The sequence below is a fragment of the Cloeon dipterum genome, chromosome X (assembly GCF_949628265.1).
Source record: "Cloeon dipterum chromosome X, ieCloDipt1.1, whole genome shotgun sequence".
Lineage (NCBI taxonomy): Eukaryota > Metazoa > Arthropoda > Insecta > Ephemeroptera > Baetidae > Cloeon > Cloeon dipterum.
In genome coordinates this window covers 10,623,629-10,645,662 of record NC_088790.1, presented here as the reverse complement: position 1 = coordinate 10,645,662, position 22,034 = coordinate 10,623,629, and the positions used below count along the sequence as shown (strand labels likewise).

The following is a 22,034-nucleotide window of genomic DNA, read 5'->3' as shown; positions in this document are numbered from 1 at the left end:
GATTCATTTCAATGGAAAAGCTGTACAGAAAAATTGAAAAGCCCTCTAGAAATTGGAGCTACAATTTTGCCTGGTTGCCGTTTAAATTTGTAATAAATTTGACTCCAAAGTTTGCTTGCTGAGCACCGTCTCCTTATTGAAAATCATGATTTATTTCGCCAGAAGGGTAATTTATCTCAAAACTCGTACAACGTTGTATAAATCGCGACGAGAGGTATCAAAATCAAGGGAAAATTTATGAACATTCTGATTTTCCGAGAAATTTGGCTAAATCTTGAATTTAACTGTTTGGTTCTGATTTCTGTGCACATTTTAAGTATAAACTGTCGCTAAATTAGACAAAGAATAGACTAAATGAACCACTTGCTATAAATAGCGAACAATGTAAAAACAATGTTCTTAATTGTTGGCCTATAGAGCTCACCTTCAAAATAAACTTGCGAAACATGGGGCTGCAAAACTTTTAATTTGAAAGGCTTCTCGGGAGCATTTTTGTTGTTGAAAGAAAAATATTTTTCAAAAGTTTTAATTACACTTCTTATTTTACTTTTTACAAGGATTCTTTTAATTTTTAACTGCTATTTCCCCAAAAGGAGGATTTATTTTCTTTCCGATTCATAAAAAATGCAATCGGAGAAGTAATATCGTAATACGTCGAGTTAAAAACAATTTTTATAAAACAACGAAACGTTTAAAAATTAAACTCACCAAAATTATACATTGAACTGTTGAATAAATTAGTTCGATCTTAGAATGACGAACGTGCACGTAGGTTCATTATGTAAAATCTAAAAAATCAATCTAAAATTGAAATTAACAAAATAGATGATTAAAAAAAATTTACTAACTAAAAAAAACATTTTTTAAAGTATTTAATGCAAAGTTTAGCATTGTTTTGCAAAGTCTCACATTATCCAGTTCGTTTAGTGTAAAATTAATAAAATTACCAATTTAAAATAAACTAAGAAATTAAATTTGCACTACTTGTTAACTTTGAACTCGACTGTTTGACATACATCTGAAATATTAAATTCTTGCACATTAACTCCCTTTTAATTTTCAATCACGAAAATGGTCGTCACTGTTGTTGACCAACCTTCATAGTTGCCTGATTATTTGTAATTTTAAATAAAGAACAGCTCTAATTAGGGGGAGCCAAATTGACAGCGTCATTCAAAGAACTGTCGAATATTCCACGGGAAAATATCGAGCGTCCTCGCAGCCTGATGGGAAAGATGCAAAAGGGGAATAGCAAAAAATTCGCGAACACGCCCGAAAACATCAAAGCCCGCTTTTCCAAGGGTGGCGAGCCGGTGTGCTCGTGCAAAACAAGGTTCGCTGAATAATTAAACGGCCGGCGACGATCACCTGCAGCCACATAGTTGGAATTGCCTGACGCCGGCGGGGTGCACACGCGTTATTTGCACGCCATATATACCCGAACATGAAGTATTCATCAGCGGCAAGGAGCCCCCGCTTTTCCCGCTATTAGATCAGGTGGAAAATCGCATCATGCAACGGTGAACGAGTGACGTCGCCGGTTGAGCCGAATGGGATTTATTGATTCGGGCCGCTGACCGCTATTTTTATAATAAATGTACCGACCGGCTGTGTTCTGTCACTTTGGTTAATTGTAAGTCGGGCAGTGTTGTTGCAGCGGTTGCCATATGCGAGTCCCGGGTCGATTCGGCTCAATTTTATGTGCGGTTAAAGCGAATTCAGCTCGTGCAGTCTGTTATTGTAGGCGATAAACGCCGGCGTCGTTACGATGCCGATTTCCTTTTTGTACTTACACGTGAAATTGTCCACATGTCGCACAAAGCCTTGCACTAAAGCAAGGTTCGCAAAAATGCACGTATGTAACAGCAAAAAAATGCTTGTTTCCCTGCAGTTTGATTAGTAAATTGTAAAAAGCTTCAATTCATGTCTATAGAATTTTGTAAAGTGATAACGCAAAGGATATGAATAATGTTTATATAAATATAACAAATATATGCGTTTATGTTCAAACGAAGCAAAACCTTCCATTTTAACCGCAATGGAATTTTTGAATTAAAGATCGTCCGGTAAAAGAACTATAATCGAAAAGATTATCATTGTTTTTCTTTCTAAATTTTATTGAATATTTTAAAAAAAAATCCTTTAGCTTGAAGCATCTTTTTGCACCGTGGTTTTGCAAACCTTGGTGACGAGCACATGAAACATTAAAAAGCCAAGTACACGGCGTGATCATCATTTTCTGACGCTATCTCTGGTTTTCCGCAGGTGGCGAGAATGAGGCGTCGTGCAGCAAGCGGCCCTCGTGCAGCAGACTCGCCCCCGCAGCATTCCACACCGACAAGCCGTTGTCGCCCGCATGGCAAACTGCTCTTAGCATCACAAGCATGAGCGCAGAGGCCGCGGCGCCGCCCCCCGCCCCCGCCGACTCTGGCGGGGCCCCCGGCGATGCGTCGGCCGCGGCGGCCGCCGCGCCCGCCGCACCCAAGAGGGAGCCGCGTCGGCCGCTGAGGCGGGGCGGAAAGCCGCTCCCGGACCGGCCCCAGCGGGCCCTCTTCTGTCTCGGCCTCACCAACCCGGTCAGGAAGCTGTGCATCGACATCGTCGAGTGGAAGTATCCTTTTCATTTCAGACACATCGGAAAAGGTTTGTGACCACTTTTTGACACACAATGGCGATCAGCTGGGTAAATTTTTACTTTTTTAAATTTATTTCAATGAATTTTGGGCAATCATGTTTTTGTCCATAATTTACATAAGACATGAATGACGAAAAAATTTCTCATAGTTTGATTGATTAAATTTTACTAAGGAGAATTGATCCGTTGTGAGCTTGTGAGGGTTGATCCCTAAATTCAAATATTTCTTTTTTTGGGGGATGTTAGGAAAAATAACTTTCTTGGAATAATGAATGATACCTTTTAACAATAACTTCATTCTTCGATCAAGAGATTATGGGATTCGATGTTTTAGTCCCCATTATAAGTCAGTGCAATAGGTTAATATTAGCCCTGTTGTTCAAGGAAGTGCTCGGCATACGTGATCAAATGTTTAATCAACGTGCACATGAAAGTGCAAATATGCAGAGGTAGGAAGGAGCGAAACATTAATTAACTCTGACTGGCTAGGAAATCGATTTCGCACACTGTTACTCCCGTATAAAATGGTCAAAATTCAAATAAATGGGAAGTGAAATGGGAAGTGATATATTTATATCATTATTATGTTATGTAGAAAACAAATTAATTTTTTTTAAATTAAATTTAAATTCCTGATTCAATTCAAAATATATTAAGTTCATTTAGTATTTTCATGTTCTCCTCTTGATTTAAAATCGATCGAAGCTTTCTGGAATAGACTAAACCCTTTTGCTGTCACAAGAAGATTAATGAATTCCAAAATAGCCTTCCTCTAGAATATTCGCAAGACGTGCTGCGACAATGGCGGCTGAGTGCGTTGATTCGCCGATTGATTACAAGCCATTAGCGTAATAATAACAACGCCGGGACATGTCCTGCGAGGTTCCGTAATGACGGGGCTCGTGTCACATCTCCATGACGAAAGAGCGAGTTAGAGAACCGCATTTATGTTATTGATCTCGGGGTGGCCGGCTGTGCTGGAGTCGCGCGAGATAAATCACTAGAATAAGGCCAGCTCAGCAGCAGCAGCAACGGCGGCGGCGGCGGCAGCGAATGCACGGTGGCCGCCGCCGTCGCTCTGGCGCGGCGCCCTTTATTATTTATTGCATCGGGGGTGTGCCACTCTTTCATGTCCCGTCCGTATAATGATCAGCCGACTGATCACCGACCGATATGCCCGCCTGCATGCTCACACATATATACACACGCTCGTAAACACGCCGCTCGGCCTTTTCGGGCTCGCCAATTGACCAATTAAAATGGAGATCGCGTGTGGTGTGGATCGATTTGGGCTCGGATATTGGCATTTGTTTACGATAACGTCAGCACACGCTTTAGTAAATATAAAATAAATTTATCCCTTTTAATAAATAATAAGCAGGGGCTGTGAATTTTAATAGTTCTTTTGGGGAAAAGAATCGACTAAACGGTTTCTATGTTTACATGGTTTTCTTGCAATGCTCTTTTGTCATTTTTAAAATGAAAATTCATTATTAAAATATAATTCCTACAATGCTATAACAAACAGCAAAAAGAAATATCTACGATTAATTACGATGTCTAATTTTGTCACTATTTATGTAAAACCTTGATTTAAGGTCGGATTTGAAGGTCCCGTGAAAAATCGAAACTTTAAACCAGCCTGGAATTTGTTGAGCAGAGGTTTTAACACTGTTAATAATGAATGAAATATAAAAAAGGAAAATTAGTCAACGGTCTTAAATTCACAGCCTTATTAATTAGCTATCATTATTTATAGCCGAAAAATATCAACTTAAAATTCAAGCTGTCAGAAAGGCGTTGAATTTTCCTAACTCCGTCGCTGCGGCAAAAAAATTACATACTGAATTTGAGCACAGTTCTGTTACCGCGGATTCCTGAAATATGCGATTTCAATAAGATACAATCTCATCAATAAATCTCTCAAACGCGTTCGTACTTGCATGTGTCTTCCAACACGAAAATAATTGAACCGTAAATTAATTAGCAGCCTAACAGTTGTGAAGTGAGGTTGCTTGGAAAGTGCTCCTGCTCCAAACTTTGTGCGGAACACTTAGAGTCAGCAATCCTGAGCAAATACCATTAAACAGTCAGAAATTTTAAGGACCGCCGTCGTTTGTCCCAACATAGTCACCACTTTACGATTGAGGAGATTGCAAAAAAAGTTACGAGTTGAAATCGAACTCTTTCCATTATTAAAAGTTTACTCACCTCAACGAAGACTTTTTCTAACCTCTCGTCGTCTCTCTTATGATCCGTTTTCCCGGCATAATACGCTCTTTGTGGCAAAATGTAAAAGATGAGAAAATCCGAGGCAGGATGAAAACAATCTTCGGGAAAAGAAAGAAACTCGGTCTCACAAAAGACGACTTGCATTCATTTCATCTGCGCGGGGCGATGAGACGTCGTCGTCGTTGGTGGAGCCCACACACATATAAAAAAAGTAAGAAAAGAAAGAAAATGTGGCCGGCATTCATTTCCTGTGGGTCTGGTCCTCCCGCGGGACGTGCAAAATCACACTTGCACGCGCGCACAAAAGTCATTGTGGCCGGAAAACTCGTCAGGACTGTGGGCGGGCTCTGGCGGGCGCAGGGTTATTTTTATTATCAGCCCACGAGAGCAGGAAGTACGCTTCAGACTTGCGACATGCGATCCCCCGCACCCCCTCCCCCTCCAGCCCGAGCGAAGGGTGCCTTCCGGAAAATCCAATTTCTGGCACACTTTGTGCTCGGAAAATTGCCAATCCAATGATCTGCCTCCCTCCAGTCTCGCGCTCTATGCATGCGAGTGTGTGTATGTATGTGTGCTGCTCGCCCGAACACACAACGGGCCTTGTCATAACAGCGAAAATTATTGTCTCGCTTATCGCCAAGGAATGGGACATCAGCTCCCAGCCAAAGGTCGAGACTTTGCCTCGTCCAAAATGAATTCGTCTGTATTCAGGATGGGGGCTTTCTTGGATCACATCGTAATAGCTTTATGGATATTGTCAAAAGAAGGAAAGAAATAATTTTTCTTTACCAGGAAACCCTATAGGAATGCTATATATGAGTTTTTGGTAAATTCATTGTTTGTTGAATTCATGGTGGCTTCCATGAAGTGAATCATTTACTTCGGTAGAAACGATTTTGGCGATTTGCGAGACTAGGAAAAACGACCAATAATGTAAAAATTGACACAAAGGTTTTGTTGAATCAACATGAAATATTGTTTTATGGACGATGTTTCATGAGATAAATTGATCGGTGGGTAATTTTGACGTTCCAAGAAAGTAAGTGTTTTGCCCTGGGCTTTGCAAGTTTTAAAAAGTAGGCCATAAATGTAGCAAGCTGATGGTCATAAACCATCATATTTTTATAATTTAACCAAAGTTTTCTTAAAGTATGTAATTGTGTGGCTTCCGCAAGGTTATGTTAGTTAAAAAATAAAAAATTCAATAAATCTTCGGATTTCTTAGTTCTCAACATGGCTTTTGAATCATCTCGTTAGAAAGTTAAAACACGAAAATATTATCTCAAATTATTGTCAACGAGCTATTTGGAATTTTTCCAGGCATTATTGTCTAAAATTAAAGAAGAGAACGAAAGATCGAGAATGAATCAATTCCCCTTTTAGATTCCTTATTCCCATTACTCGCGAACTCTAGGCATTGAACTTGAAATCAATGATTTCGCCAACGACTAAACCATAGCGTTCTTTGAATGTCCTTTATGAGGTACACGGTATTTTCTTTCTATTCTTTTTCACTGATCTTAGATGTAGAATTTTTATCTTAGAAATAGCATTAAAAAAAGAATGGAATTTTGGGCTATCAAATTTTGGGAAGGGGAAGTTTCGTTGCAAAAGGGAGTGTAAATGGTTAGAGCGGTAAGAGAATTAGTCACTTGCTCTCTTTTTGAATGTGAATGCAGTCGATCGCTTTAAGCCAGTGATTCAGAATCCTCTTTGAGATGGACTTTGTTTCGCAAGTAAAGTGTACTGCTGATCCGAGGCCTGACGAGGCCAAAAAACTGCTGTCCAGAACGAAATAAATTTTTAACCCTAGGAACTGGAATGTTCCGAATCAATAAAATCTGTTTGGATCGAGAAAGCGTCTCCCTCTGTTCTCGCTCACATTAAGAACAAAAACAATCGGCCAAATGGCAAATTGATTCCCTTGAGGCGTTCGGAAATAATAGAATTCCCAACTTTTTGCCCCGCTCTCTTGCGAGGGAACAAAATGTCAGTTCTGCCGCGTGCACGCCGGTCGAGGGCGAGCACTCAAGAGGGTTGCCATCCGAGGAGGGGCACACCACAGACACGGTGCCACACAAATTCATCTTTCGCACACATGCACTCTCACTCGCTCGCTCACTGGCTCTCGGAGCCTGCCTGCTTCGCTGCTCCGCACTCGCTTACACAATCGATACGCCCTTACAAAGCTGAGCGCGAGAGGAAGAACCTCTGCTCCCACTCGGGCTGCACCAAGTGCATATGCACTTGTTTATTAGCTCGAGATTCTCACCACGCCAGCAGCTGCACACTGCACACCGTAGGTGCGGCTGCTTCCCGTCAGGCGGAATCTTCCAAACGAACTACTTCTTTTTTACTCGGCAGATTGTCGCTTTCTGACGCTCAGTTGAACTTCCGTGCATTAAAGATTGGCCTTAATCATGTGACATAGTGGAGTGCAAGCAGGTCAAAAAGATTATGTTTGACAACTGTTTGACCTTAAAACTAAATCGGCATTTATATAAAGAAATTTTGAATAAATCTGCCTGTTCAGAGGTGCTGTTCTGAAACCTTCAAATGCTGAACAATCCCTTATTTTCTTAGCATGTGGATCAGTGACGCATTCCGTGCACCATTCCCAGCGAAAAAAGAATACACGTAAAAATGGAACTTGTTGAAAATCAGCACTATGTCCAGCTAATTTTCCATGAGGTGGATTCGTTGGTTTTTGGTGAACATTGACGGATTAAATTATAAATATTTAAAAACATTTTATTTAATTTATCCTCAATTGGACCTGTTTCTAATTTTTGGAAAAAAAATTTGTTTGACCACTGTGAAGGTGGTAAAAAAAAAATCAAATTCAGTTAAAGAGCTGGTTACCATGAATTTCTTTTAAAAATGTATCCGTCTCCAACGGTGAAGATCTTAAAATCAACACGTGTGTTTATATTTCACATTTTATTTTTGTATTTTTAACTGTTTTAGGTGGTTTTTGGATATGGTTCAAAAAGTCTTTGAATACGATCTGATGTTCTTTAAAGGCTTTAAATTCACATCAATTTAAAACTATTTATTGCTTGATAGGTGATGCGTACACATTTTTTGTATTTATTAATTCCATTGTAATGTTAATTTGTCTGAAAAAATATTAGCCTTTGCCAATAATTCCTCTGAATTGACTAAACTTGCAAAAGGAGTCGATCGAAGACAGACTTACATTTCCAACATAATTAAATTAAAATCGAGAAAATCACATCAATTTGTAAGATAGATTTGCCTGGAATGAAATTAAAAAAAGAGAGTATAAATCATTGTTTAATATTTGTAACGAGTCAGCATTAAATAAAGCAGATGGATAAAAATTCCAAACAAGGGCCGAGTAAATAAATAAATAAATAAATTTAAGCTTGTGCCGTTTTCCGCGTGTTCTCTCGCCACATCATCAAACGCCGGCGTTTGCTTTCCAGCCTCATTTCAGACGTTCTCCGCACGCGGATGCAGCAGAGGCGGCGTGCTGAACGAGAGATAGAGAAATAGTGCAGCGACCTGCGCGCGCGAGTGAATCGAGTGTCCGGGCTGGACGCAAGCCAAACCTATCAATAGCGCGCCCCGTCCCCCTCCCGCAGTCGGACGTTCGGGCGGGGGTGCGTGGGGGCGACCAGACGCGTGTTGGCAGCGCGCATCCAAGGCCGGACGGACGACCCAAACTGATAACCAATCATTTCGCATTGTCGGCGGCCGAGATTTGTCGCCTCCGGTCGGCGTTTGGCAAGCTTCGCCGCCGTCGCCACCGCCGCATTGCACTCACTATACGAGAGAGCCGTGGCACAGGAATGCTGCTAATTAGATTAAGAGAGGCTGGCTGGCGAACAGCGTCACCGCACGTTGCCTCGCTGCTCCTCTCCTCCAAGCAAACTTAGCGAGCATTACCGACTCACGAGATTAATAAAATTGATGCTCTCCACAGGAGTTGAGCCAAGCACTTTAGAAAGGTTGAATTTCGTTACTAGAGGCAATGCAAGTGCGTTTTTATTGCTCAATTTAAAGGGTTCTATGCTATTTTTTTTTCTTTAAAAGAGGTATTATCGGTGAACATTTCACCGTTAGATTAAAATGAAAATATCTGGAAAATGATGGGTGGCTAACGGACTAAAAAAGTATTTTATTACTGCGGACAGCAGCTGTGTCGGCCCCTCAGGCCTCATCAAAACAATCCATACAGAGTTAACAATGCAGAGGAAAGCCTGAATCACTAGCCGTTGAAAACGATTGACTGCGCTCATTACTGAGCACAATCAAAATGTCAAAAAATCCTGTCACTCACCCTTCCCTGCAAAAATGATTTCCCTGTAAAAATTCAAAGCCGAATCATGATTCTGATAATTCTGCCTACTATATTTTGATATTTGAGAAAAATTGATTTCGTGTTTCAGTTTTGGTCCAACCATAGAGGATTTCTGTGGCAAATCGGCAACATCTCATAAACATTTCAGAGTGACTTGAGCTCACATGTTCATCTTTTCTTCGTTACTTTCAATCAATATTTAGCGGGAAAAATAAATTTTTTAAGCGGGATTTTTTATTTTTTACTAATCATGCTGGTGTACAGAAAAAACTTGTTAAAAATCTCGGTTTATTTTTACTCTCTGCGTGCTCACATTCATGAAATGCCTGAGCAGATATTTGGGATATTAAAAAAACTGAAACGTAAATTAAAAAGACGTAATGCAGTCCTTACCCAGCAATTTTCTTGGTAGGAGTAGACCCTGCCCACTTTTACTACAACAATTCTCCTCATATTCGAGATTTATGTCAATAAGTTCGTCGTTCGTCAACTGATCCTGCCTGAAAACCCCTTCAAACATGAAAAATTAACACGTTTGCAGCTCTGCTTCATTACTCATTATTTTCCTTTGATCCTTTGTTTTCCTCTGATGACATTCACCTCTTTTTCCTCGTCATATTGCGATTTAAAAGTTCTATAGCCACAAAATCATTGAAACATAAAAACCACAAACTTTCGCCTGAGTGGCCTGTGTGCTAACAGTCGGGGGTTAAATATCTCTTGTTATAAAATGAGGTACACCAAACGCAAGCATAAACACACACGGTAATACGGCATGTGGTGAAACGCTCTCAAATTCATTATCAGTTCGGTTTAGGACAAATATTGCGAAAATCTCCCTGCTAGGCGGCAACGTGTTTGCGCAGATCGAGGAATAAAAACCGCATATCGGGCGTATGATATATTTTCTGCCCGGCAGGGCTAATTGAGTGGAATATACGTACATCCGATGGTATTGACTCGCTCGCATTCAGCGGTGCTCGCGCTTATCACGCTTTTCACTCTGAGCCGATGGCAAACAACAGGCTCCGATTAAACCGTGGGTGCGTTCATAACCTGTGCATCGTCCGTCTCTTTAGAGTACGATCCAAACGGAAAAGCAATAAAAAGAATTTGAGTTGAAATGATAGCAATTCGACGAAGCAACTTTAATGATTTGCGATGGATTTCAATTTTTGTTGATCAAAGGGAAAACGATGGAAATGGGAATTTCTATATCATTGGGATAAACTGTTTGATGTTTTATGTTGTTTGATCTATAGTTCACTATTTTTCAAAAAGCATGGACTAATACATCATGGAAATTGGACATAAATTGAAAACCATAGATCGTGAAATGCCCTTATTTTGAGTTACTCCGATTATAATAAAGATAATACAAATCAAACATAGATTTATGCACTGTCAATAGGATCGCAGCCCAACAAGACTAAGTCTGACCTAAAAATAGAATAGGAAATATTTTCATCTGTCGAGATCACGGTTGAATGCCTTAATGACAGGGAAAATAATTAAATTCTTGCTTTTTCAAAATGAAAGGAGTCTTTCCAAAAACACAACAATTTTGAGCTTATTTTCTTCAAAATACATCTGGATAAACGAAAGCTTCAATTCAATCCTGAACGATTGATTTACGCTATAACAACAAGGATTTCTAATAAAATATTACGCTTTAAAAATTCAAAATAAAAATAAATAAATTTGACGTAGTGAATATTGTCGCTAGTAATCAACAATGTCTCGTGTTGCGAAAAATGAATTTTGTTTACATTATCAAAGTAAAGAAAAATTGTGACAAAGTATTTTTATCTTTCCTTTTTTACTCTCTAAAAATTGGGAAAAGCTCAAATTAGCAAAAGTTTCGTTTAAATTTGCGAGAAAATCGGTTACAAACATTGCATGCTAATCAATTGGTGAGCTCTGTCTCCTAATTGATAATCTAATCAGGATTTGCTTCACCAGAAGGAAAGTTTACCTCATAATTCACACACCGTTGGATAGATCACGACGAGAGGAATTGAAATGAAGCTAAAAAAATCACTGACGCGAACTGTTCATATTTTCGAGTAATTTGGCGCAATCTGAAATTTAACTTTCACACGGTCCTGAGTCCATTATTTCACATTGCAAAATACGTAGAAATAAACTGTTGCTCAATTACACTCAAAATAGACTCAATGAACCAATTTCTATAAAGAAAACATGTGAAATCCTCTTTTAATTTTGTTGGCCTTTAAAGTTCCACTTCAATAGAGTGGATATTTTTATGCGAACTAGTCTCGACACAAACTTCCCTCTCATATTTTTTATGTTAACCCTATTGTTTAGGAATAAAAAATATTTATAGAAAAAAATCACAATAGCGTCATAATGCTTGAGCAAAAGAACTTTTTTCCATGGGCCGTTTGAAATCGTGACAAATGCATGTGTTGTGCTTTGTCCTTGTGCAAACAAACGAATTAAATTGATCAGGGGGAATTCGCGTATTTCCCTATCAACTGTTGTGGCTACGTGGCGAGTGAAGCGTGTCGCCAATACGCTAATCCGTGAAATTGGTCGTGCAGCGTGATTAGCACTTTGCTCTGGTGGGACAACGTGCGCGATCCAAGTTCCCGTCGCAACTGTCCGCTCGGCGACGTGCCAACTCTCTCTCTCTCTCTCTCTCTCTCTCTCTCTCTCTCTCTCTCTCTCTCTCTCTCTCGCGTGCGCACACAAAGTCGCGAATAAATTTAGCGATTGCTCCTGGCAGCCGACGCCTCTGCAGAAATTTTAATTTCCTCCTTTTCTCATATCGTCTCGACTGTGTCTCACGTTGCGTCGCTCGGGTTCATGTGAGGGACGCACCCACCCCTCAAATTGGCTCGCAGCAGGGGCTGTTTTTCATCCAGGACAAAACCCGATGCCAGAATTTCGAGCAATTTGAGCTAATGGCTTCGTTTCTTTTTGTCTGACGCGATAATGTGCTTTTCGCACCGTTCACGAGGCAATTTATGAGACTGGTTTTGAACGCTGTGCCATCACTCACCGAATTCAAGCATAATCATGTCGGCCCCAGGTTCTTGCGAAATCGCTTGTCAATCCCGAATCCATGTCGAATTAATCATCAATCGAAAGAAAAGACAAAGAGCTTTCATGTGCTATAGGCTTTTACTGTCTGTATATACGATTCGTGGATACCAATTAATTACGATTGAGACAAACAGCGTTTATTCAAGTGGAAAATTCTTTTCACGAATCGCTAAGGTTATATCTCAGCTGTAAATTCAGTTCAAATTTTATTTATCTTAAGGTATGTTTCTGCAATAAAAATATTTGTTTTCCTTATCCCAATTTTATTGACAAATTAGGTCAAAATCGGTCCATGTATCGGCCGAAAAAGGATGAAAATTAACTTCTTTCCGCTTTTATTGTCTTCCTACTTGTTCTGTACAATTATAAATGCATAATTTAGCATTCAGGGTTTTTTCAATTTCAACAAACACAGAAGGGTTGATTCAATTTAAAAGTTGATCAACTAGGTGGCGAAAGATTCTAGACGAAAGGGGCACAAAAAGGGCGAATGTCAAAAGAGCGTAGCGTCGAAATGCAAACAACACACACACAAAACAGTGAGCTACAAACTGGCCAAGTGGAAAGCGAGCAGGAGGAGCCAAAAAAGAACAGGCTGAGGCTAGAAAGAGCAGAAAACCGCGGCGCGTGCATTTGACACGAACACTTCCAGCGGAAAATTAGCATGTCGGGCGGAAGCGCGTGCGTTTCGCTTTGAGGAAAAGTTCGAAAGCGGTGGCGGCGGTGTCGGCCGGGCTGGCTGGCTGCGCGGCGTACTCTCGCAGTCGATAGTCGGCAGCAACAGGTGAGCTGAATTATTCCACGAGGCGACTCGCCTGCCTGCCTGCTCGCAGCGCAGCCGGCGCGCACCACACCCTCTCTCAAATTGGCCGCCGATTTGATCCGATTACCAACAGACTCGCCGCGGTGAAAAGACTTTTACTATTTTCATCCCAGATTTCGTTACTGCTCCACCGATCGAAATGACTTACAACACGATAACTGCGCATTTACCATCTTGCTCTCGCTCCGACGATTTTTTCGCTGGGAGAAAGGCTCCATCAATCATTTCTGAACCAGTCGTTCAATCAAATGCTTGCGGGAGACCAATTTGTGGCTCCAAAATTCTATGACTTTTTCTGCACCTAAACCAGTCCCTGGAATTCTTAAAAAAAACTTCCATTATTTGTATTCGCAATTAAGACTTTTTAACCCAAAAATGTACTTAATAGTAATAAGTAGCAAATTTTCAACTAGTTGGTCGCGGATCACCCGGTGCGAGACAAATTTGTTTTCAAGTGACATTAGTCAGTGTAAAGAGAAATTTCTCTCTTGCCAAAATATTTGTTTCTGGATTTACATTTTATTATTTTGTGAGTGGTTTAGTTGGTTTAGTGAACTGTCGAGTTATTCATTTACCGCAGAAATAAAGTTTTGTGGAGCTAATTATTGCAGGTATTCAGTCGTCGACTTGTATTTAGAACTTGAAACAATAATTTATTTTATAAATTTATCATTGTGATCAGCAACACATTTGAAAGTAGAAAATGCCATTGAAAATTTTAAGTACATAAGTCCTAATAGTCGTGGTTTATTCGGTTCACCTGTTAGATATCACGAAAATTTAAAGTTACTAGGAGAACGTTTCTAACCGTATAAAAAAAGCAAACTTGTGGGCTCCGTTAATCAAGGAAAAAAACAATTTGAATGAAAAAGTCAAAACTGTTTAAAATTCAACCCTTTCTTCTCTCCAAAATTCTCATAGTCTCATTTAAAAATGATTAAACTTCCTCTCTCGTGACGCACACTCGCTCTGCTGATAAAGTAATAGCGTTTCGCATGATAAAACTAAAAGGGAGAAAATTGCGTGCAAGTGCGTAGATGCTTTCATTTTCGTGCGAAGCGAGAGCGAGCAGTCAAGTGTGGATTTATGCAACCTAATTGTCAAGTCAAGTGGCAGGCCTGTCACCCGATGCGCTGGATTCTAGGAGAAATAAACTAATCTTGAATGCACTTGAACAATTTCATCAAAATAAAAAGTGAACGCTCCGCTGCTTTGGAATGGCGTTTGTGTGTTCAAATAAGAATGAAATAAATCAGTTTTCGACGTATAAAAAAGTGGTAAAGATGTTCTTTTCAGCGTGCCAATAATATGATGTGTTTATAAAGTGATAAAATGATACAGAGGAAGAGTGCCAAAATTTATATTGCATGTCATTTCTCGCTTGAATGCTCTTGGACTGGTGCCAAATGAAAGTGATGTGTCAAATCGGTTTGAATTTATTGTACTATGTTGTCAAACAGCGATTTTCCTTAACCAGCACTTTCAGGCCCTTCGAGTACATGATTTTGTTGACCATCTTCGCCAATTGTGTTGCCTTGGCTGTGTATACTCCATACCCAAACAGTGATTCCAATGTTACAAATTCGTATTTGGTAAGTATTGCAATCTTATAATGATCAAAGTTCAAACTTTTGTACCCATACTCAATTACACAACACCAACGCACGTTCTCGACCCTTTTGCAGAAATAATCCAAGGGCGAGGGTAACGAGAGGGAAATTTCCGCTACGCGCAGCACGTCTTTTGTGCACCAGGGGTCGCGGTGAAGAGGCCGCTTATCTCGGTATTTAATTAAAGCCGTCGCGGGGCACAAAGGATTAATTTATTACGCTATCATCGGCCGCGTTTTCTCATTGTCCGATTATATCGGGAAAAATTAATCAAAGCGCCCTTTCAATTTCCCCTCGGCTCTGGTGGAAAATGCAGCGAGCGCACTTTTATCGAAATTGCACACCTTCTCCTGTGAGTGATCACAGCAGCGCAATGACCCAGTTTGCTAATCAACTCGAGAAGTGCGTGACGAACATTTCTAACTTTTTTAATGAATACGATCGCAAACAACTTCACAGAATTCAATATCCTTTTCACGATCAGTTTAATTAAAATTTGTTTTTGTTATTAATTTTTCTGCGATGTGCATAAGAAAAATAAAATTCATAATGTTGAGTAAATAAGTGAAAAGGAACTGCATTTGTGGTCAAATTAATTTTGCCTTAATTGAATTTATCTTCAAACCATTGGTCTGTTTTTAAGTTTGTCAATAAAAATTTTGACAAACTTCAGCAAATTCTTTTTTCTAGACAATTTCAAACTAATTTTACGAAGAATATAGTTTTGAAGGGCAGTTTCACGATACTTTTTGTACCATTGTTAAATTTTTTCTTTGAGCTTTCATTTTAATAGTACATATTATTAAACGCCTTTTGTTATAGATGGGAAAAAATAGGATTTCAATGCATACATTTCTCTAGGCAGGCCTAAAAATACATTTCCGTCAAAAGAGTGAAGCGTTCCTTGGTTCAGCAAATACTAACGAGCTGAAATTATTGCAGGGACAATTTTTCCTGCTCAAATTTAGTTTTCTGAGTAATATGTGATGCGAAGTGTAAAGAATGATAGATATTTTTAGAAGCATTCAAAATATTGATTATATTCGATTTTACATAATTTACTTCAAGTCCAATTCTTTGAATCTGACGAATCAGAAAAAACTAAATGCTCAGCCCTATTGATGCGGCTCTCCTTCACATCAATAAATGACTTAGTTGCACTACAGCCACGTTTTTATTCCTCTTTTGCTTAAATTGTAGTGAGAAAACATGAAAAGACGTGACGCGCGAGACTCTCGCTTGGAAAAACGGCTTAATTGCATGCGCGACGCAACGCCAGGTACCCAGCCACCCCGACAAGTGCGACGTTTTGCGACATCGCACCTGCGGTCTTCCCTATCTAATGTTTTCGCGCACACACGCAGATCAGTAGGAGCATTTCCATAAATAAAAATATATTGAATTCATCCCGGCTGAAGGAAGAACGCCTCTCACTCACTCATTTTCACATTGGCGGATAGAATGACGCAAGTAGAGTAGAATGCTGACGTCACGCGGAGCGCTCTCCTTGCCGCCACCGCTGCTCCTGTCATTTCGCGGAAAACATAAGAACGTTATATTATATATATATTCTATCGCACACTAACGCAACTGTGCTGTGTTGTGCAATATATTATGTAATTCAGTTCACAACACATATACACACACTCTTACCCCGGATACACCACCACATTTTCTGCCCCTCGGGCCGCCTTTTGCTCCCTTTGATGAGCACAAAGTGGTTTCTTGAATGAAACTCATCACCCGCTTGCCTCTCTCATTCTCGATTTTTCTGCTTGCAGGAGAAAATTGAATACATTTTCCTTGTGGTATTTACATTAGAGTGTGTCATGAAGATTATAGCGTACGGTTTTATGATGCATCAGGGTTCATATTTGAGAAACGGATGGAACTTGCTAGATTTTACAATTGTAGTTATAGGGTAAGTAATTTTTCTCATTATTTGACTAGTAAATATCTGTTGAACATTGTAACCATTTTAGACCATGCACTCTAAATTATATTCTAATTCTAATGAAAGGAAATTTACTAAATACTGTTTGAAGTTCGCTAAAATACAAAGTGATCTAAGTGGATAAAAGATGATCGTTTTCAATTTGAGGGCACTTTCGCTTCATCTTTTAAATTATATTTAGTACCACTTAAAGTTTCAAAATATTTGTTATTTTTTTAACAAGAAAATTAATCTGTTCTGGCATAAAACTGCGTTTGACTAAATCTGTTAAAGATTTCAGCACATCAGATAAGACCTTTAAAAGTCTAGTTTGGACAGTTGAACACGGAAAATCTTTTAATCTGTAATTTTTTAGATGAAATATGTTTGATATAATCATCTTCCTCTGGAAATAGTCGTTTCAAATCCCAAAAGAAATGCAGGTTCTTCACATTTCACAGATTTGTATCTTTCTAATTAAATTAGATCTCCCGATTCCCTTTAGGGAAAATCGCCAAAGTCCCATCTTCTCTCTCGGAAGAGCACTCTTTCCTTTCCTCTCCAGCAACAAGGAGATGAAGATAACTCACGCTTGAATTGTTTTTCAGAGTTATAAGCACAACTCTCTCAAGTCTAAACCTCAACTTGGATGTGAAAGCGCTGCGAGCCTTCCGAGTGTTAAGACCGCTTCGATTGGTCTCCGGTGTGCCAAGTGAGTTCGCTTCAGGATCAGCGCGCGGCCATTCCGCCTCCCAATCATGCGTAAGCCGCTTATCCCTCTCATTTCTCTCTTTCGGTTGCAGGTTTGCAAGTTGTGTTGAATTCAATTCTACGTGCCATGGTGCCTTTGCTGCATATTGCTCTTTTGGTGTTGTTTGTTATCATCATTTACGCGATCATAGGTCTCGAGTTGTTCTCAGGAAAATTGCACAAAACGTGCGTAAACAACGTCACAGGTGGGTGGAGCGGTCCGTCTTTTCGCAGCCGGCTTAACGCGATTTTCCAGGCGAGGAGATGGACATACCGCACCCGTGTGGGGACGGTGGCTTCCAGTGCATGACCATCGGAATGGTGTGCAGGGACGGCTGGGACGGACCCAACTGGGGCATCACCAACTTTGACAACTTTGGCCTCGCCATGCTCACTGTCTTCCAGTGCGTCACCCTCGAGGGCTGGACTGACGTCCTCTACAACGTGAGTTGTTGAAATTTTTTTGCTAGAAAGTTAAGGGTTGAAAACACGTGCATTGCGTTAGGAGAAATTTGATAAATTGCTGCAAAGGAAACAAAAACATAGTCAATTGGTAGGAGGTGTAAATGAGCCACGTTGGCCCTTGGAAAATATTCTTCAGTCAGTTTGTATGCAGATGCGTGCTGGACGACTGGTGGATGTTTCATTAGCCATAGGTTCGCTGACGAGGCTTGGGATTAGCCGAAATTTGTACAAAAAACCAGTGCTCCAATTGATTTTGTTGTTGCACAATTTTTAAATTTCCCTTCCTGACCGACCAAGATTTTTGCTGAAATTTTCACAATTTAAAATAATTAAGAAGATTTGATTTAAAAGTAAATAAAAATTAGGCAAGACACTATTAATTATTTACTGTTGGCAGATTCAAGACGCGATGGGAAGCAGTTGGCAGTGGATCTACTTTATATCGATGGTCATCCTGGGTGCATTTTTCGTCATGAACCTGATTCTCGGTGTATTGAGCGGTGAATTCTCCAAAGAAAGAGAGAAGGCCAAGGCCCGCGGCGACTTCCACAAGCTTAGGGAGAAGCAGCAAATCGAGGAGGATCTCAAGGGCTACCTCGAGTGGATCACCCAGGCGGAGGACATCGATGCTGAAGGAGAGGATAAAGGTGAGCTTTTTAGTTTTTTTTTCAAAATATTATACTTATAATTTATGAAAAATTCTTCATAGCAATTTAAAAAATAAAACACAAGTCCTATATAAAAAAGAAAATATTCCTGTTTCCTTAGACAAATTTGCAAACGAGACTGGCAACGTGGAAAACGAGGAGAATGGAGGCGAGGTCCAGCAGGAGTCGTGGTGGGCCAAGAAAAAAAGAGGCATTGACAAGTGAGCACAATCTTAAGTCTGTCGCGTGGCCGATTGAACACCCGCTTTGTCTCTCCTATTCACAGAGCGAACCGACGGTTGCGGCGCAAGTGCCGGGTAGCAGTCAAGTCGCAAACCTTCTACTGGCTAATCATCATCCTCGTGTTCCTCAACACTGGCGTGCTCGCCACCGAGCACTACAAGCAACCGCTGTGGCTCGACACGTTCCAAGGCAAGTCGGCTCCACGGCTAGGCAACCCGCGCATCGTGTCCGTCACGCGGGATGCATATCACTAAAAATATATTAAATAAGCTAATCAAAGTCCTGCCAAGCAATGAAAACTACATTATTTTTATTGATTTGTTCTGAAAATCAATTATTGTTTCTTACAGAGATGACAAATCTGGTATTTGTCTGCCTCTTCACCATGGAGATGTTGGTGAAAATGTACAGTCTCGGCTTTCAAGTGAGTTCCGCTCGAGATAAAATTTTGATGGAAAATATAACACCAAATTCCAATTTCAGGGCTACTTCATGTCCCTGTTCAACCGCTTTGACTGCTTCGTCGTGATCGGCAGCATCAGCGAGATGATTTTAACCAACACGGACGTGATGCCCCCGCTCGGCGTGTCTGTGCTGCGTTGCGTGCGCCTGTTGCGAGTGTTTAAGGTCACCAAGTACTGGAAATCACTGTCCAACCTGGTGGCGTCATTGCTCAACTCGATCCAGTCGATCGCGTCCCTGCTGTTGCTGCTCTTCTTGTTCATCATGATCTTCGCCTTGCTGGGCATGCAGGTGTTCGGCGGCAAGTTCGACTTTGACCACACAGTCGACAAGCCCAGGAGCAACTTTGACTCCTTCTGGCAAAGTTTGCTAACCGTCTTTCAGGTAAAAAATTGGGCTTGTTAACTACTTGATATTCGGGTGGTATTATTGAACGTATGGGCTAGATGTTTTTTAATTAAATGAAGTAAAAAATTCGTGGACAGGAAATTTAATATTTCTTAATTTTTTTATCTCCGGGTTAATTAATTAATTAGTTTACTTCACTGAACCATACATACACTAATGGAAATAACAAAGGCAATTCATCAAAGATCAAGTCGCTGAACCGTTGGCAAATTAAATGATAGTCGAGTCGTACACACCCTATGCTAAAACACGCTTGCCATAGATGATTTATGAATTCAGACGGGAAAAATCGATATGGACGGTCTTGAAGGGGCTAGGGAAAATAATTCCACTGCTCGGCAATCATAAAGAAAAAAGGCTTCTGGCCGGGGGGCAGTAGCAGGCGCCCTCTGTAGCGTGCCAGAGATTAAAATAATATTAAGGATTAATGAACAAACTGAATTTGTTCTAAAATTCATCTCTTAGCTGAAGAGAATTATGAATGACATCCCCTTCATTTAATTTCTAAATTGAACAAACATTTTTTCAGATATTGACGGGTGAAGATTGGAACGCAGTAATGTACGACGGCATTAGATCGTACGGAGGAGTTTCATCAGTGGGGATTCTCGCTTGCGTTTACTTCATCATCCTCTTTATTTGCGGCAACTGTATCCTTTCCAATTTTCAGGATTAACAAATTTTTTAATTAACATTTTTTGGTCTTTAAAAACTAATTTTATTTTTAAAATAAAATTGAATTAGTTAAAATCACCACTTTCCTTGACTGGCCTGTGTAATCAGACATCCTGCTGAACGTCTTCTTGGCTATCGCCGTGGACAACTTGGCCGACGCCGAGTCGCTATCTGACGTTGAAAAGGAGGAAGAAGGTGCCGAGGTGAGATATGGCAAATCCATTATTTGACGTGCTCGCGATTCGTCTCGCAAACAATGGAGGCGGGAAATCGATGCGTGGCGCATCGCTGCCGAACAATTGTAACTTGATTACGCTCTCGGCAGGGAGGAGAACAAAAAGAGGGATCCGTGGTGGCTGAGGACGGCGAGAAGGAAGGCGAGGAGGGCGCTCAAGACGAGGAAATCGTTGACGAAGAAGGAAACATGTGAGTGTCTTTTGACGCCGAATTCGCTGGATCGAAACAATGGGGTGGAAATGAACTCGCGAGAAGTGCGGGCGGGATTCACCATGAGAATTGCCGGCTGAGCATTATTTTTGAATGCTTGCAGAAAGGAGGAAAGCGGCAGCCATACCAAAGTGCGGATTAATGAAGACGGCGAGGAATACATCTACGATGACCACGAAAACGCAGGTAAAATTTAATTCGGAACTTGCCCTGATTGCTCGCAAATTTCCGGAGGGGCTTTTTCTTTTGCACAAGCGATAGAGAGGTGGAGCCAAAAGCGTATTTCTTGGCGTCCACCGAAACGTTCCGTGTTTTTGCATAGAGGATGAGTTAGACATCCATGGCGAGTTAGACGAGGAGGATTTGGAGGAGCTGGAAAGTTCGCCGCGCAAAGGTTCCGCGCGGCCACGCCGCCTCTCGGACCTGGACATTAAAACAACGACGCACCCCCTCCCCGAGGGGAGCTCCTTCTTTATCTTTTCCAATACGAACAGGTACGTGGCCAGGGTGCACCGGAACTAATGTCTCTTTCTTCCCCTCTGTCTGTTTTCTCTCTTGCGTGTCTCCCTCCACCCCGTTTGACCCTCGTGACAACTAACCCCCGCGGCCGCGCAGACGAGGAGCTTGAGGACGAAGAGGGTCTGGACGACGAGGAGGAGCTCGAGGACGAGGAGGACTTGGAGGAGGAGGAGGAGGAGGAGCAAGACCAGCAGATGGACCAGGAGGTGTCCGCGCTGCCCAAGAGGCGTCCGTCGGCCGCGCCCGCCGCCAGCAAGAGGCAGCCCATTCCGCACGCCTCCTCATTTTTCATCTTCTCTGAGAGCAACAGGTGGCGTGCAATGACTTTCGCTTCAGCTCTGGAGCTGCTTCCAGTTTTTGCTTTAGATGGAGATCACTCGAACTGCTTTGTAAATTCATTTCTTATTGAGCTTCTGTCACCAAGAGGGACCTCGGGGGTTAAATCGACTAGAAACGAAACTATTGCGAGCCGGGTCGTGAAAACGCTGTTACTCTCCAAGGTCCCTCGAAAATGTATTATTTGTAGCCAGCAATAGATTTATTATGCTTTCCTTAGATGTTAGTCACGTCATTTTCATTATGATTTTGAATGCTATCTTTTGTACGCATCGCTGAACAGCCAAAATGTACAAGAGAACCTCTTTTGTCTGCAGCGTTTTTTTTTTGCTTCAGGATAAGACAGCTCTGATTCATTTGATTTACTGCTTTCATTTTTTGTAGGTGCAGCGTTAAACCCACTGACATGAAATCCCTTTTATCCTCGTGTGCTAATTATTTCCTTTGATAATT

At 40.9% G+C, this 22,034-nt stretch overlaps 1 protein-coding gene across 14 annotated transcripts in view; it reads left to right on the top strand.

Moving 5' to 3' along the window:
• Positions 1–22,034, top strand: part of Ca-alpha1D (Ca[2+]-channel protein alpha[[1]] subunit D) — a 59,591-nt gene that overhangs the window by 23,250 nt on the left and 14,307 nt on the right. For 11 of the 14 annotated variants that reach the window (XM_065495403.1, XM_065495402.1, XM_065495395.1 and 8 more), the window contains 16 exons: positions 2,266–2,611; positions 14,573–14,678; positions 16,478–16,617; positions 17,238–17,341; positions 17,433–17,585; positions 17,636–17,823; positions 18,242–18,491; positions 18,613–18,712; positions 18,778–18,923; positions 19,085–19,158; positions 19,218–19,580; positions 20,134–20,254; positions 20,388–20,482; positions 20,605–20,705; positions 20,830–20,912; positions 21,342–21,555. In XM_065495403.1, coding sequence (XP_065351475.1) covers positions 2,385–2,611; positions 14,573–14,678; positions 16,478–16,617; positions 17,238–17,341; positions 17,433–17,585; positions 17,636–17,823; positions 18,242–18,491; positions 18,613–18,712; positions 18,778–18,923; positions 19,085–19,158; positions 19,218–19,580; positions 20,134–20,254; positions 20,388–20,482; positions 20,605–20,705; positions 20,830–20,912; positions 21,342–21,555 — 2,465 coding nt within the window. In that variant the 5' untranslated portion in view covers positions 2,266–2,384. Of the gene's footprint in view, positions 1–2,265; positions 2,612–14,572; positions 14,679–16,477; positions 16,618–17,237; positions 17,342–17,432; positions 17,586–17,635; positions 17,824–18,241; positions 18,492–18,612; positions 18,713–18,777; positions 18,924–19,084; positions 19,159–19,217; positions 19,581–20,133; positions 20,255–20,387; positions 20,483–20,604; positions 20,706–20,829; positions 20,913–21,048; positions 21,221–21,341; positions 21,556–22,034 lie in introns of all 14 variants that reach the window. The other 3 variants (XM_065495398.1, XM_065495399.1, XM_065495397.1) reach the window with 1 other exon arrangement.